Consider the following 16,540-nt stretch of genomic DNA (forward strand, 5'->3'; position numbering starts at 1 on the left):
CCATTCCACAGCTTTGGAGCAGCCGCACCAAGTTCAACTAGATACTGAGGGGCCGGACCATTTAAAATCTTAAATACTAACAAAGGATCTTGAAATGGACAGGAAGCCAGTGCAGGGAGGTCAGAACCAGTGTAATATGGTCACACTTTCTTGTGCCGGTCAAAAGGCGAGCAGCAGTATTCTGCACTAGCTGTCAGTGTCGTTGAGAGAGCTGGTCTCGGCCCACATACAAAGAGTTACAGTAGTCAAGCCTAGATGTAATTAAGGCATGCATGACCCTCTCCAAATCAAGCCTCAACTGAAAGAAGGCACCTTTTGACTACAGAGGCAATTTGTTAAACTGCACAGGTTAACCCTTTCACTACCACACTCCAGACGGTTAACCTTTCACTAACCACACGTCTGTAGTGTGGTAGTGAAAGGGTTAACCTCTTATCTGGCGGCCAGAAAAGTGGCAATTTTTTTAACTTTAACTTGAGGACTGCATACTTTTTTTGAAAAGCGTATCTTTATACTTATAGCGCATGCATAAGCCTGGTCTCTTTTGAAAGTTTCTGATACAATAAAAGATCACTTTTGGTGCTAATGATATATTATAGAGTAACATAGGTCTGAACTTGAGTTGTAGAAAAACTTGTTACTCACGTTTTTCTGTAGTAGTTGCAATATCCAAATATAGTATTTCCATAACAATTGGTATGAGCTGGAAAACACCCTGGATCCATAGCCTGAAGTCTTATGTAGTTCAGAAATGAGTGATTAGGAGCGATTTTGGTAAACTGTGGAGAAAAGAAAAAGCTCTCCAGTAAACCATTTCCTCATTGACTTAAATTCATTCTGTGTTTTTTTTCTCCCTGTTTTCGCTCGTGACTTCTCACCTAGGTCCCTGATTCGCAGATCCCCTCTTGGGGTATCATTGGAAAGCCACACTCATTGGTTACAACCCTGTCCAATAATCTTTGAGATCGCCAAATGCTTGACAGAGCTAGAGCCCCGGGAGTCGGGGGTGGTCATTAAAAAAAAAAAAAAAACGCTGCTGTGTACTTTGGCACACGCCTCACATATCTGCATGTAACTCGAGAACCGCTGAACGGATTTTGTCGCCTGAAAGGGCAATGGACAGGCAACAAATAGCGATTTTATTCTTTATATATATATATATATATATATTATATTGTTTTTAAGAAATGCAGACCCGAGCCGCTAGAGAACGGCAAAGTGGCGCGTCGCGCCGGTGGGCAAATCGTCCTCAAGAGGTCCCAGGGCCGGGTCGGTGCCAGTAGTGTGGTTGTGAAAGGGTTAACCCTTTGTCATGTGGTAGTGTGAAAGGGTTAACCTTCTGTATTATCGCAGTGAAAGGATTAACTCTTTGGCCTTGTGGTAGTGAAAGGGTTAACTGAAGGAAGGCATGTTTTGACTACAGAGCCGATTTATTAAACTGCATGGGTTAAACCTGGTCCGTCTCTTGTGCTTCCTCAGTGTAGTGCCTCATAAACAACTGGTGCTGTTGGGAGGAACAAGAACCTCTGCTACTTATCTTTAGGAAGTGCACACCAACTTTATTGTAACTTGTTTACTTCTCACTCTGCAAACACTGCCCCTACTGGCCGCTTCACGCCTACCATTCACTTCTCTGTCAGCCATTCAGCTATGTGGAGGACATGTCATTCTATTGAAACAATGCTCCTTTTCTCTGAACTGAACAAAAATTCAGATTCACATACTTTGTAGACCGCTAGAGGCCTTGCACAGAATGTGTCTACTTCCTGTAACTACTTTCAAAAGAAAATGCCTAATTTCTGTACACAGTGGGAGAGTAGGTGAAACACTTGAAAAGCATATTACTATTCTACTGTGACTTGTTTACAATAATTATTGTGTTTTTGTTGGTATATTTCTCATATCAACCGCTGTCTTTCATTACCATGTACAAAACGATGGTTGCTATGCTACAGGTCATTACCATGTACAAAACAATGGTTGCTATGCTACAGGTCATTACCATGTACAAACCAATGGTTGCTATGCTGCAGGCGGCCATGCTGGAAGAGAGAGAACTACACAAGTGTTCAGTGCAAAGCCTCTGTTCCCGCCATACAGGAAAAGAAAAGTACAAACAACTGAAAGAGTCTGTGGTATTTTCCATCTACCCGCCAACTTCCTTTTTGAAGTATAAATGGCTCTTTAATGCTCTGCCTCACTCTCCTAGATGTGTTTCTCCCGTCCGACTGTGACTCGTGCCGTACTCTGGCTGTCCTGAGCCGCCTGCATCTGGGCCTCAACTCCACTGAGTCTCACGCCTCCTCTTTCCTCCAGTCTGTCTGCCTCCATCATCCCACTGCCGTCCCTAAGGTCTGGCCCTCCATTACTACTACCTCTCCATTATTACTATTACCACTACTACCTCTCCATTACTACTACTATTACCACTACTACCACTCCATTACTACTATTACCACTACTACCCCTCCATCACTACTACTATTAGTATTACCATTACTAGTATTACCACTATTACCACTCCATTACTACTATTACCCCTACATTACTACTATTACCACTACTACATCCATTACTACTATTACCACTACTACATCCATTACTACTACTACATCCATTACTACTATTACCACTACTACCCCTCCATCACTACTACTATTAGTATTACCATTACTAGTATTACCACTACATTACTAGTATTACCACTACATTACTACTATTACCCCTACATTACTACTATTACCACTACTATTACCTCTACTAAATCCATTACTACTACCCCTCCATTACTACTATTACCACTACTACCTCTCCATTACTACTATTACCACTACTACTATTATCACTACTACCTCTCCATCACTACTACTATTAGTATTACCATTACTAGTATTACCACTATTACCACTCCATTACTACTACTATTAGTATTACCATTACTAGTATTACCACTATTACCACTCCATTACTACTATTACCACTACTACATCCATTACTACTATTACCACTACTACATCCATTACTACTATTACCACTCCATTACTACTATTACCACTACTACATCCATTACTACTATTACCACTACTACATCCATTACTACTATTACCACTACTACATCCATTACTACTATTATCACTACTACCTCTCCATTACTACTATTACCACTACTACATCCATTACTACTATTACCACTACTACCTCTCCATTACTACTATTACCACTACTACATCCATTACTACTATTACCACTACTACCTCTCCATCACTACTACTATTAGTATTACCATTACTACTATTACCACTATTACCACTCCATTACTACTATTACCACTACTACCTCTCCATTACTACTATTACCACTACTACATCCATTACTACTATTACCACTACTACCTCTCCATCACTACTACTATTAGTATTACCACTACTACCGCTCCACTACTACTATTACCACTACTACCTCTCCATTACTACTATTACCACTACTACCTCTCCACTACTACTATTACCACTACTACCTCTCCACTACTACTATTACCACTACTACCTCTCCATTACTACTATTACCACTACTACCTCTCCATTACTACTACTACCACTACTACCTCTCCATTACTACTATTACCACTACTACCTCTCCATTACTACTACTACCACTACTACCCCTCCATCACTATTACCACTACTACCCCCCCATTACTACTAAACCTCCATTACTACTATTACCCCTACATTACTACTACCCCTCCATTACCACTACTGCCACTCCATTAGGGATGGGCGTGAGTAATCGATTATCGATTTTTGTTTCACATGTATGTGTAAGATTATAACTGTTTGTTGGTTTCCTTAAACACATACGTGAATGAACAAAATTAAGTAAAAAAAAAAAAAGATCTATATATAATTTTTTTCCCCCTTTACGAGTAATACACGATCACTCGAGTATAGCATGCGATCAATCGATCTGGATTTTTATTTAAAATGCCCATCCCCACACTCCATTACTACATATATCCCTCCATTACTACTAACACTACTCTCAAAAATGAAATTTAATAATATATCCCATCACTTTTTGGAATATTTTTGTGAATGGCCAGATTTGGCTTACAGTCCCTCCTTTGGACAGCCCTGCTTCAGCTCATTCAATTCTCCACGGGACACATAATTAAACCCCACACGCCATCAGTCACACATTCTGGTCACTTACTCACTTATGGACTGTAGGTGGACGCTGATTATGGGCTGTAGGTGGATGCTGATCTCGCTGCATTCTTAACACATTTGCGCCCTCTAGTGACGCCGGCGAGCATTGTTGTGATGAACCTGCCTTTTGCGCCGTAGAAGTGAATGCATTCAAGCTTGTTAACGTGATCATCATGTAGAAAGTGACTCATTGTCCCTTTGCTCATGCTCTTTACAGTGTGAGCTGTTTACTCAACTCTATGGCTCCCGGCTGCAGAAGGTTTTGGGAAACCAGATGAATGCTCCAGATGCCTGTGAGGTACAGTAATAGGTTGCTTTACCCTGGCTGACGTAGAGTACATTGACTAGGAGCATACTGCCCCATGATTGATTTGCATGGACTACTCCCCACATCCACACATTATTTGAAAAGCTAACCAGGGCCATGTGACGGACACAGGGCTCTGGAAGATCAGCCTACGAGTGACCGGCTGTAGTATATCTAGTATAGTATACTAGAGACTGCATATATATAGTATACTAGACTGTATAGTATATCTAGTATAGTATACTATAGACTGTATAGCTTATCCATCTGACTACTCTTAACCCTTTCACTGCCGCACTACAGAAGGTTAACCCTTTACTATCGGTTACCCCATCGGTAGTGTGATAGTAAAGGGTTAACCTTCTGTAGTGTGGCAGTGAAAGGGTTAACCTGCTGTCATGTGGCAGTGAAAGGGTTAACCTTCTGTAGTGCGGCAGTGAAAGGGTTAACGCCTCCCAGGGTTAACGCCACTAATATATATATATATATATATTAGTGCTGTCAGGCGATTAAAAAAAATGTATCTAATTAATTACAGGATTTGTAATTAATTAATCTAATTAATTGCATAACCATTTTATATATTTTATAATCATATTTCAAATTGCATGTGTCCGGATGGCAGAATTCAGTACTGTATCTACAAAACCTTCTGTTTAATCATCTTCCATCTATTAATTTGCTTAGATTTTTCAGGTCTGGTCAATTTGAGCATGGTGTTATTCAGTCAAAGATAAAAAAAAATTGATATTCTCATTTGGTTCATTACAATTTACTCAAAATAAAATTTGTATTCAATCAATCAGCGTGCAGATTGATTGATTGAATGCAAATGTTATTAACAGATTGCAGAATGGGTACAATACAGTATGGCTCAATACACACAATTGTTAAGGGGATGCAGACCAGAGAAAGACTTTCGTCTTGTTTACATCAGGGTCCCCCATTTTCAATTCATAATGAATTGTAAGTAAGGGTGCAACTTGCACCGTGCAATCCATTCTTTGTGGATCTAGCCCACAGTATTTCTGACACTGGGAATACATTCCCTGAGATTCATAGATGTCCCTAGAATCAGATACCAAGAACATGCAAATGGACCATATTAAAAAAAAGTCTGTAAATGTGTATTCTACATTCTTATGGAATGAATGAGATACAAAAAAGAAATATATATATTTGTAATTAATTTTGAGTTAATTTTCATAACGTGATAATTTGCTGTGTAATTAATTAATCTAATTAATGCGATAAACTGACAGCCCTAATATATATATATATTCATCCACACCTGTACATAATCCTTCTCTTCCATCTATATCTGTACATATCCCTTACAAGTTACGCTGCTGGCCAGTATGACTACTACCATACTGTATCACTGTATATATTATATTACAACTCTGTAAATTGCATCTGATTAGTACTAATTTCTATATTTTATACCCAGTTTAATCACCTGTACATTGTATATTACTATTGCACTTTACCGTTACATTAAAGTACAGTACAATACATTTAATCTAAATCAAGGAATGCCCAATTAACCGGTCTCAAACCCTGCCCTCTTTTCTTGATCCTCCAATCACAACTAATTCTTCCCTCAAAGCAACAGTTGTGATTGGAGGATCAAGAAGAGAGGGCAGGCTTTGAGATGGGTCAACAGTGTCATGACATCTCCGTTTGGTCTAGTTTTGTACAGCTTCTTTCTTCTGATCACCAGAGAGTTGATCTGTGTGTTGCTGTGAAGAGGCCTGAACACATGGGCGTCAACCCCTGTACCTGGGGACCCAGCTACTGGTGCCAAGACATGCCAACCGCCCAGAAGTGTGGTGTAAGTCATCTCAAATAGAATAATGGTTCCATTATCTGCTCAGTAAATGGCTTAAAAGCCATAACAACTTATTGAAGATGTAGCAATGCCCAGGTCAGCTCTGCAGGTCAGGTTCACCCAGCTTTTTATTATCTCTGCGACAACCACATCTCGGGGGAGATGACGTGGAAATCACAGCCCTCTGGTCAGGCTTTGAAGGCAGTCGACAGGAAATGGGTATTTAACCCTGCAGATAATTAACTTTTCATAAACAGAATGGTGTTTAAAGTCTTCATGAGAGGCCATGACTTTACCATAGTGGTGGCACAAACAATTTGTTGTGAATTAAAACTGGGTCTAATATAGCCTTTGCACAAGGGATTTGGAATTAATTTAATATTGAACTACTTGCTTAACTCCCAACAACCCTTCAAGGCTGTTTTGTGACCTGAAACATGCATAATACACCGGTAAGGTATAACTGCTTTGGATCAGGTGTCGACCAGTGCATCTCTACTGAATATGCTTTTATGTCTCATCTAATGCATTTACTTTTTTGACCCTAGAATGTGGCCTACTGTGAGGAGTCCATGTGGAACTAGAGTGAGAACCAAACTACCAGAAGCACTGAAGATGTAAACGCTACAAGATTCGTTTTTTTTTCTTTCACAAATGTATTGCACTGATGCTTTTAATGCCTTTAAGTGAATCAAGACATTTATTTCAACATTAAACAATTTGCATGAAAAATGTTGTATATTATTAGCAGACTGAGGCTGGGATTCAGTAAAAAAAGTCAGTTTCTGTCATGATGAATATAATTCTATTATGTATTTAAGCATGGGAATGTCAATGTAAAGTCTTAAAGTGCACAGCAAATAACTTTAGTCTCATCTGATGAGTGCACCTCATCTGAAATAAAGAGCTAACTGGACCATCGAGTATCCAAGTACTGTATGTACCGAGCTGTGTGATCGATGTACTGAAGATCCTTGAAGTTGAATTTTTCAAATGGGGAAAATATCTTTGGCCATCGATATGGAAAAACAAGTACAGGGGGAGGGGGGGGCACCACGTTAAGACGCGCACTGTGCGACCACAATGTCCTGGGTTTGAATCTCCTGTCTCTCTGACTGTCCTGTCCACAATAAAGCACAAATGCCCTAAAAATATCTTAAATGTCAAGTACATGGTGAGTACCAAATGTTGGATTCTGGCAAACCACAATCAGCCACTTATCACCTCTTTATCTGTTGGCTCAGGTAGTTTCTGAGTTCGTTTTATTTTTCCGACGTCTTCTCATACTGGCTGTATATCGTGGTCATTCCCCTTTAATGCAATCCGTAATCATAATAATTCACAGTCAGACATATTACCTTTCTCGGAACACGTTTATTACATAAACAAAAGCCTCAGATGTTACCCATTTCGTATAGTCTTTAAAGTCTTTGATGGAACACTAAATTCATTATTCTATCGTCTCGTCTGCTGTTAGTCCGATGGTTCTGGGCCTTGTCGGAGCCAACCACCATTTCCCGTTAGCCGAAGCTAATGATGCGTCACCTCCCCTCCCCCACCGGCGAGGGTGAGAGAGAGGGATGAACGTCTCTGATCAACGCGTGCGCTCTTCGGTGTGGTTCGTTTCTCATTCTAACGTACACCCGGAAGACACGCTCATTATAAATTCTCCCTAGCAACGGGGGCCCGCCCACTTTCCTCGTTACTATGTGATGCTGCCATGGCAACTGCTATTCACCTTTAAACACACTAGACGTCTGTTCTATGGATGTCAACCACTTTTCTATTCTGACCATTCTGCAGTCCTTATCAGTAGGGATGTCCCGATCTCGGGATCGGGGCCGATCACGTGATTTTCCGAAGATCGCGATCGGCAAAAAAAAGGATTTTTTTTTTTTTTTTTTTATTCAACAAACATGACCATGTTCACGTCTTAAACTCATACTGAGGCATTAGTTTTGGTTTTAAATTGCATATCATTCATTTATTTATTGTCACACAGAGCAGAAGAATTTTGCCAAAACAAACCAATAGTATCCAACGGCAGACCAGCCACACTCTCAGACCCAAACGCATTTCCTTTGATTTAATTATACATCAAATGATTTATGTCAAGGATTGCAATGCCTCGCTTGAATGAAGTTAACTTTTCACCTGGATAACGTCAACATTCAAGGTGAATGTAATGTGAGAAATGGGGATTACATTTTTTTTTTTTTATCGGATCGGGAAAGATCGGTATCGGTAGATACTCAATCATCGGATCGGGAGCAAAAAAATTTGATCGGGACATCCCTACTTATCAGTTATGTGCTCAACGACCTCGGCATGCACACACACTGCTTACTATCGTGGAGACAGACTGCCTGCTACACTCTCTGACCGCATCCTCCTCCACCACCTCTACCTCTCTGACCTGGCTGCTCTCAGATGGCTATAAGCAGTGCTGTCTTCGACCACAGCTATTTGACCCAGATCACTATAGCAACCGCTCAATTGTTGATATTATTCCCCCCCTAGTTCTCTCTGTTCCACCCAGCTGATAACGGCCCTCTGTCTGCACAGTTTTGGCTGGAAACACACATACATGATAATGATATTATCCTCTTAAAACTCATCTCTATATAGGTCAAACCAAATGCAAATCATCGATTTCCTTCACAAAGGTCATGCTTTAAAAAAGGTAAAACATAGAATGGAACAGACTAAGCTGGTTTATTCAGCAAATTCCAGACAGTCAAAAGATAAAACAGTGAAAGATTGACATTTACATCATTGCTTTTAAATGTATCCACAAAGGCAGGCCAGTCTTGTTTCCAGACTGTCTTCAGCAGTGGATGCAGCACCTGCAACGAGGCGCCCAAACTCCTGCGACTCCAGTCCTGCTCCACTTATGCACCTGTGTGGCTGTTTGTGTCGTCTTCATTCTCTCTCCTTTTCCAGATCTAAAATTATAAATAATTTGTTATCAAACTAGGGCCGATATTCATGAAACGTCTAGGCAGTAGTATGACCATAGGAACTTTACTAGGACCTGAGAGGCAAACTGGTGTCAGATCAGCATTTATATTTTTGAGACACGTGTACTCGACACTGGTATGTGGTAGGGATGCACGATAATTATCGGGCCGATATCAGCAATTATGACGTCATCCCGATAACGTTATTGATAGCTCCGATAATATGTAATACATTTTTTGGTTAAAAGAAATCCGGTGTGGGTGGATTTGGATGAAGGGCGCTTGTTTTTATTATAGCCTCCTCCCGTTTTGCCAGTACTGTGGTAAAACTGATAGCGTGTGGTTTAGGAACGGAGTTTTTCACAAATCCAGCGCTCCCTTTCTTGGCTGTGACGTAGTCACGTTACATTCGGAGGCAGACAGTCGATCTGCCAATTACGTCCCACCGCTTGCACCCGCCTCTTCTTCTTACCACCAATCAGAAGCTCTCGTTCGTTTATTTACCTCCGGATTGTCAGCCATTACTCTACTCGGAGCTAACGTTATCTCCCCGCCAGCCACATTGACAAGTACCAGCGCTTATACAATACTGGCAAATGTCTTGTTGCACTTGTGGCAACGAGCGTTGTCAGCATCGACTTTAGTAAAATAGACCCAGACTTTTGAACGTTTCGTTCTGTCCGCCATTATAAGAGCAGAGCTGTCTGTACTCGGCAGCAGCGGCACCCGTGTGTGTGTGTGTGTGTGTGTGTGTGTGTGAGAGTGAGTGAGTGTGTGGGAGGGGAAGAGAGGAGAGAGCACAGCACAGCCTGCTCAGGCAGAGACACCGAGGCAGGAGAGATATAGACAACGGCCAACAAGATTAGTTTGCGACGTTTAAATTCCTAAAAAAAAAACTCCATAATTTCTCGAGTACCGATAGCAGTACCGATGACGTCGGAGCTTATAAATACAAAAAAAAAAAACGATATATGGTACATTTAAAAAAAAAAATAATACAATAAATATCGGTTATCGGTATCGGTTATCGGCTTGAGGAGCATAAAGTTATCTATCGGTGTCAAAAAATCAATATCGTGCATCCCTAGTATGTGGTGCCACTAGCATTTTCAATTGGTGATACCAGCAATACCAGAATGTGTTATGCTGTATTGATTAGGGATGGGTACCTTTCACATTTGAACCGATACGGTACCGGTACCTGTGAATCGATACCGGTACCCAACAGTACCTTTTTTCGGTACTTTAGTCTCAAGAAATTTAATTTACCTACCTCAGTCGTGAAAAAAATCAAAACTTCAAATAACTACAATTTTGACAGTTTTCGGCTTGCCATTGCTCCAACTGCTTTGGTTGTTGAATCAAGTCAAATCCTAGGTAAGCATATATTGTGCGTGTGAACGTTGACGTTGAAAAAAGGTTAAAAAAAAATATATATATATTTTTTTTTCTGTATCACTTGAATCGATACTCTGTAGTACCGACGTGTTTCGGTTCGGTAACGTCACAGTGACCAATTGCAGTCACTCTTATTGTCTGGGACCAAATACGGCCACGCCCCACTCCCAGTAAAAAGTGGGAATCTCTAGAATGGGTTTGGGGCGACGCTAGTATACGGAAGTGGCTCAAGGTGACGACTTTACTGTCGTCAGTAGATGGCAGCATTGGTTTAAATTTAAAAGGTGAAAATGTTGAAAACTACAATAATGCATTTCCCAAGAGCGTTAGCACAGGTCGCAGGTCACTGGGATGTGTCTATTCTCCGACGTGATCTGAACAGCGGTAAACTAATACTGCGACCTCGGTATAGCGACCGCGGATGGTCAACTAATTATCTTACCAAAAGTGCGCTGGTAGCGTTACATATGTTGTCTAAAGGGGGACATATGGTACAATTTAAGATTCTAATGATAATCGGCATATAAAGGACAACATAGAGCATCGTTAATTTGTAAGAAACCTCAATGAAAACGGCGCAGGGTGCTATTGTTATGAAAATGTGATAGAATCCTATACAAATGTGGACGCATTTGGGTTACGTTCCGTTACCTCAAAAGTACCGAATTCGGTACCCATCCCTAGTATTGATTCAATACAAGTAAATAATTACAACTCAGTTCACACACTCCTTAAATATTTGTTTGTCATTAGTCAAGAATTTAAAACTTTAGGATTATCTTGAATAATGAAAAGATATCCCTCTTATTAAATATGGATCAGCCAGTGTACTTGAGCTTATCCAGTTAGAACAAAAAAAAAAAGGATCACGCAAACTTTTCCAGTCATAAAAGAAGATAGACACCAATTACCTCTCTGTGCGTTCAGTAGAAGGCTATCCAGCTGTAAGCTAGCCTAGTTTAGCACAAATTAATGAAAGTGGATATGGATCAGCTAGCCTAGCTGTTGGCCAAAAACACCTCCTGGAGTTTTAAACTAGGCTAGCTGATTCGTATCCGCTTCCATTAATTTGTGCTAGACTAGCTTGCAGCTGGGTAGCTTCCTACTGAACGCACAGAGGAAATTAGTATCCATCTTCTCGTCCGACTCTGGAAGAGACTATGTGCATTTCCCATAAAGTCGTTCCCTTAAGGGTTCTAAATGTGTGTGATTTTGAATCCTCTGGTGTCACAGTGGAGAGACACTCACCTGGATGTAGGCCTCCGACAACGTGATCATCTGGGGCAGGATGTCTGTCACCTGCAGGTCCTGCATCTCATACCATTTCCCAGTTCCCTGATGAACCAGAATAGCACAACAAATATCACAGCGTGGGTTTCTATGCACATTCATATTCTGGATATACAAGCCAATATCCCAGTTAAAGGTCTTATCCAAACATTACCATGGGAACAGAACTAACATGCCTCAGTATCCTGATTATTAATGACATTTCTCAGTGAGTGTTCATAATTGGGTTTCTCATAGTCGGGATATAAGCGGATCTCAGTTATTGTAAATGTGATAAAACGTGATATTTACATGCACTAAGTATCCTGAATAATAGAGCATAATGTGCATGTGAACACACCAACTGAGATTAAACAAAAAACAACTAAATAGATTCTGTAATAACTAGTCACTAACTTCTGCTTGGCCACAGAGAATAGTTCATACACACCCCCCCAAGTGACCTTATCTCAGTGCAGAAAAAAAAAAAAAAAAAAGGGAGTTGGATTAATTGAGACGCATGCGACCGCCACCTACGTGATGCAAGACGTGTATTCTGTACGCTCCCTCTGTGGGCTTCCCATCATGCACTACGTTGGCCACCAGGTCATAGGTTGTGTCCTTCTCCGTAAGTTGGGCTTCCTCCGTCAGATACTCACGCAGGTCTACGTTCCTGGAGGAGCAGAACACAAGACACACAGAAGAAACGACTCGACTCATTAGAGCCCTCACAGAGAGAGAGGAGACAAGTTCCATTCAGGGGTGTTAAGTACTGAAGTACAATTACTCAAGTACTGTTTTGGGGGATTTGTACTTTACTTGAGTATTATTAGGTTTGTATACTTGTACTTTTACTCAATTACATTTCAGAGAAAAACAATATACTTTTTACTCGTTACATTTAAAATGCAGACCTACAAAGTACAAATCTCGCAGGTCCAACCATTTTAATTCGTATACCGTACTTTTCGGACTATAAGCCGCGGCTTTCCCCCCCATTTTTCGACCCTGTGGCTTATATAACGGTGCGGCTAATCTATGGATTTTTACAGCTAACTGGGCGCGCTCCCTCAGCTCTGTGACCGTCAGATCAGACTCCTAAATCTGCTGCAGCAGTGCACGTCAACCACGTCAACAAACCATTACGGCAAGAGTCTAGTGTATGAGCAGCTCAGGGCTCCTCTTTCAACATGCTGCCTACCTACTGTACCCAGCGCTGCTAACTGGCTAACGTTATGAGAGCTAACGTTGCTAACTGGCTAACGTTATGACAGCTAACGTTGCTACCTACTGTACCCGGCGCTGCTAACTGGCTAACGTTATGAGAGCTAAAGTTGCTACCTACTGTACCCGGCGCTGCTAACTGGCTAACGTTATGAGAGCTAACGTTGCTACCTACTGTACCCGGAGCTGCAAACTGGGAGCTGCTAACGTTATGAGAGCTAACGTTGCTACCCACTGTACCCGGCGCTGCTAACGTTATGAGAGCTAACGTTGCTACCTACTGTACCCGGAGCTGCAAACTGGGAGCTGCTAACTGGCTAACGTTATGAGAGCTAACGTTGCTACCTACTGTACCCGGCGCTGCTAACTGGCTAACGTTATGAGAGCTAACATTGCTACCTACTGTACCCGGAGCTGCTAACTGGCTAACGTTATGAGAGCTAACGTTGCTACCTACTGTACCCGGCACTGCTAACTGGCTAACGTTATGAGAGCTAACGTTGCCACCTATTGTACCCGGCGCTGCTAACTGGCTATCGTTCCTGTTTAAACAAACATTTTAATAAATGGGAGCTTCCTCAAACAGCCATCTCTTTCCCGACAATCCCCTCTGTGCACGAACCCTTACATATGGTAATTAAACATTAAAACACCTGCGGCTTATAGTCCAGTGCGGCTTATATATGTACACATCATTCAATTTAGCTGCTGCAGCTTATATTCAGGTGCGGCTTATAGTGCGAAAAGTACGGTATTTGTTTCTCTGGCTGAACTAACGTTAACGTTATTAATCCTGCTGCCGCACTTTATTTAAAAACAGCCAATCAAATCCCCATCAATGGAAAATTAACCCACCCATACCCATGCTGATTGGTCCTTGTGCAAGACTAGAAAGCGGGGATCTTTGATTAAACCCCTGCTATCAGAAGAATACAGTCAGAAAAAAAGTTTAAAGTAGAAACGTTTTAACTTTTACTCAAGTGTGTTTTTAGCCAGATACTATTTTTTTTATCCACTTTTTCTCCTTATTTTCTATTTTTCTCCCATCCCAATTTCGCCTCGCCAATTCTCCCTTTAATTCTCCCCTCCCCTGTCTCGAACGTTGCTAGACTATGCCTCCCACTGGTCGGCTGCAGTGAGGACGAAGCCTTGCATCACGTGTCCCCTCCGGTACACGAGGAGGCAGCCGTCGCATCTTTTCACCTGTACAGCGCGATCTCTCAGTGGCGAGGAGTAACGTGTGGGAGGCTCACGCTGCCCCAGTTACTTCCTGATTCTGCTGTACAGGCGCACCAACTGACCTGTAGGAGTCGCTGTCCACAACGTCCAATCCCCACCCACCAGCTTTCCCACCCCTAACACTGCCAATTGTGTTAGTATGAACGACCAGCCAAGCTGGTAGCAACGCCGAGAGCTGGGCTCGAACCCAGCATATCCTGCATTAGTGGCGAGCGCCTTGCCCACTGCGCCACTTAGCCGCCCTTAGCCAGATACTCTTGAGTACGATTTTGAGACGGTACCCATACTTTCCCTTAAGTATAATTTCTGGGTACTTTTTACACCCCTGGTTCCACAACTAAACTCATTAGAGCCTCACAGACAGAGAGAGAGGAGACTGGAGCTCCATGACTAAACTCATTAGAGCCTCACAGCAGAGAGAGGAGACTGGAGCTCCATGACTAAACTCATTAGAGCCTTACAGAGAGGAGACTGGAGCTCCATGACTAAACTCATTAGAGCCTCACAGCAGAGAGGAGACTGGAGCTCCACGACTAAACTCATTAGAGCCTTACAGAGAGGAGACTGGAGCTCCACGACTAGCTTTACAAGCCACTGTTGTAGTGGGGAGCTGGGAGCTAATAAAGTGTGATTAAAGTGTAGCAATCAATCATTCATCTTGAAGGAACATTGAGAGCGAGCTCTCATTTACAATGACGTAGAGAAATACAACACATAATAAATAGAAAGAAAAGAAAATATAAAAAACAGAAAGTCAATCGCTTAAACTCAATTAACTGCAAACTGTGGTGAAGTGGTTTGCTATTAACGACTTAAACTGACCAATACATACTAATGAATTGAGTTTTAAAGTGCATTGCAAAACATTCCATGTTTCTGGGGCACAGAAGCCAAAAGCAGATGTTCCTAATTCACTGCAAACTCTAGGAACCTTAAGCGTAAGTCAATCACCAGAGCGAGTATGATAAGGCCCAGAGCTCCAATCCAGAAGTGAGGTGATGTAGGGTGGGAGATAGGGTTGGGTACCTTTCACATTTGTGAATCGATACCGGTACCCAACGGTACCTTTTTTCGGTACTTTAGTCTCTAAAAATGTAATTTACCTACCTCAGTTGTAAAAAAAATCATATATAATATTGCAGCAAGCGTTGTCTGCATCTAGCTTTGTAAAGTGTAACACTTGCGACCGTTTTCGGCTTGCCATTCCCCCCCCCCCCCCCCCCCCCCCCGACTGCTTTGTTGTTGAATCAAGTCAAATCCTAGGTAAGCGTGTATTGTGCATGTGAACGTTGACATGAGGCACACTTCATAAGTTTCATTTCGCGGTAAACGAAACATTGATGTCGTCGAACTTAAATTTTTTTAAATAAATGTAAGATTTTTTATTTTTTTTTGCAGTACCGAAATGTGGCACCGGCGGATCTCACGTGAATCGGTACTCGGTAGTACAGACGTGATTCGGTCGGTACCCTTAAAAGTACCTAATTCGGTACCCATCCCTAGTGGGAGATCACAAATAATAATAGCCTTCTACAGAAACAGATGCCAATGCAAGTCACGTCTCTCTGCCAGAGGACCACCCAACCTTATCATACAATGATGGGTACCATAACTGTCACCGGTGATGAATCGAAGTACAGAATGATGGAAAACTGGTTTCAATCATTTTGTATGCGGGAGAGTTGTGGCTACCTTCTTTGAGAATCAGTAGTTGGCTAAACGTTAGCAAGCAACAACAGAGACACTATATATAATGAGAAGATGGAGCACTGCAGTATTTTGTGGAAAAGAGAGGACGGCAACAACTAAACTTCTTGCTACTAAACAAACCCATTCAGAGAAGATTATTAAATGTGTTTACGTTGTGATCAAGTGTTCCCAATAGATGTAGAATAGCGTCTGCCTTCTTGGTTCTACACTGTGGGACACCATGTCACTAATTCACAGGATTCCCTACAGACACATTGGTAGCAAAAATCAGGCGATTGTAAATAAAAGGTGATCATCATTAAATGACAAACATGGCCAATGAGCTGCATTGAGCCATATTGGTAGGAGATGACACATCACAATATTACTATGAATTGAGTTTAACGGAATCATA

At 41.6% G+C, this 16,540-nt stretch overlaps 2 protein-coding genes across 2 annotated transcripts in view; one reads left to right on the forward strand and one right to left on the reverse strand.

The window, feature by feature from the left end:
- The window catches only part of sftpbb (surfactant protein Bb), a 29,052-nt gene extending 21,789 nt beyond the window's left edge, over positions 1-7,263 (forward strand). The window contains exons 8-11 of the mRNA XM_084322890.1: positions 2,210-2,352; positions 4,426-4,506; positions 6,239-6,349; positions 6,895-7,263. Coding sequence (XP_084179016.1) covers positions 2,210-2,352; positions 4,426-4,506; positions 6,239-6,349; positions 6,895-6,930 — 371 coding nt within the window. The 3' untranslated portion in view covers positions 6,931-7,263. The remainder of the gene's footprint in view (positions 1-2,209; positions 2,353-4,425; positions 4,507-6,238; positions 6,350-6,894) is intronic.
- Positions 7,264-9,047: 1,784 nt separating this feature from the next.
- The window catches only part of usp39 (ubiquitin specific peptidase 39), a 35,248-nt gene continuing 27,755 nt past the window's right edge, over positions 9,048-16,540 (reverse strand). Inside the window, exons 11-13 of the mRNA XM_084322733.1 lie at positions 12,511-12,646; positions 11,953-12,039; positions 9,048-9,291 (exon numbers count right to left, since the gene is read on the reverse strand). Coding sequence (XP_084178859.1) covers positions 9,238-9,291; positions 11,953-12,039; positions 12,511-12,646 — 277 coding nt within the window. The 3' untranslated portion in view covers positions 9,048-9,237. The remainder of the gene's footprint in view (positions 9,292-11,952; positions 12,040-12,510; positions 12,647-16,540) is intronic.

This window comes from Notolepis coatsorum (genome assembly GCF_963971535.1).
Source record: "Notolepis coatsorum genome assembly, chromosome: 10".
Classification (NCBI taxonomy): domain Eukaryota; kingdom Metazoa; phylum Chordata; class Actinopteri; order Aulopiformes; family Paralepididae; genus Notolepis; species Notolepis coatsorum.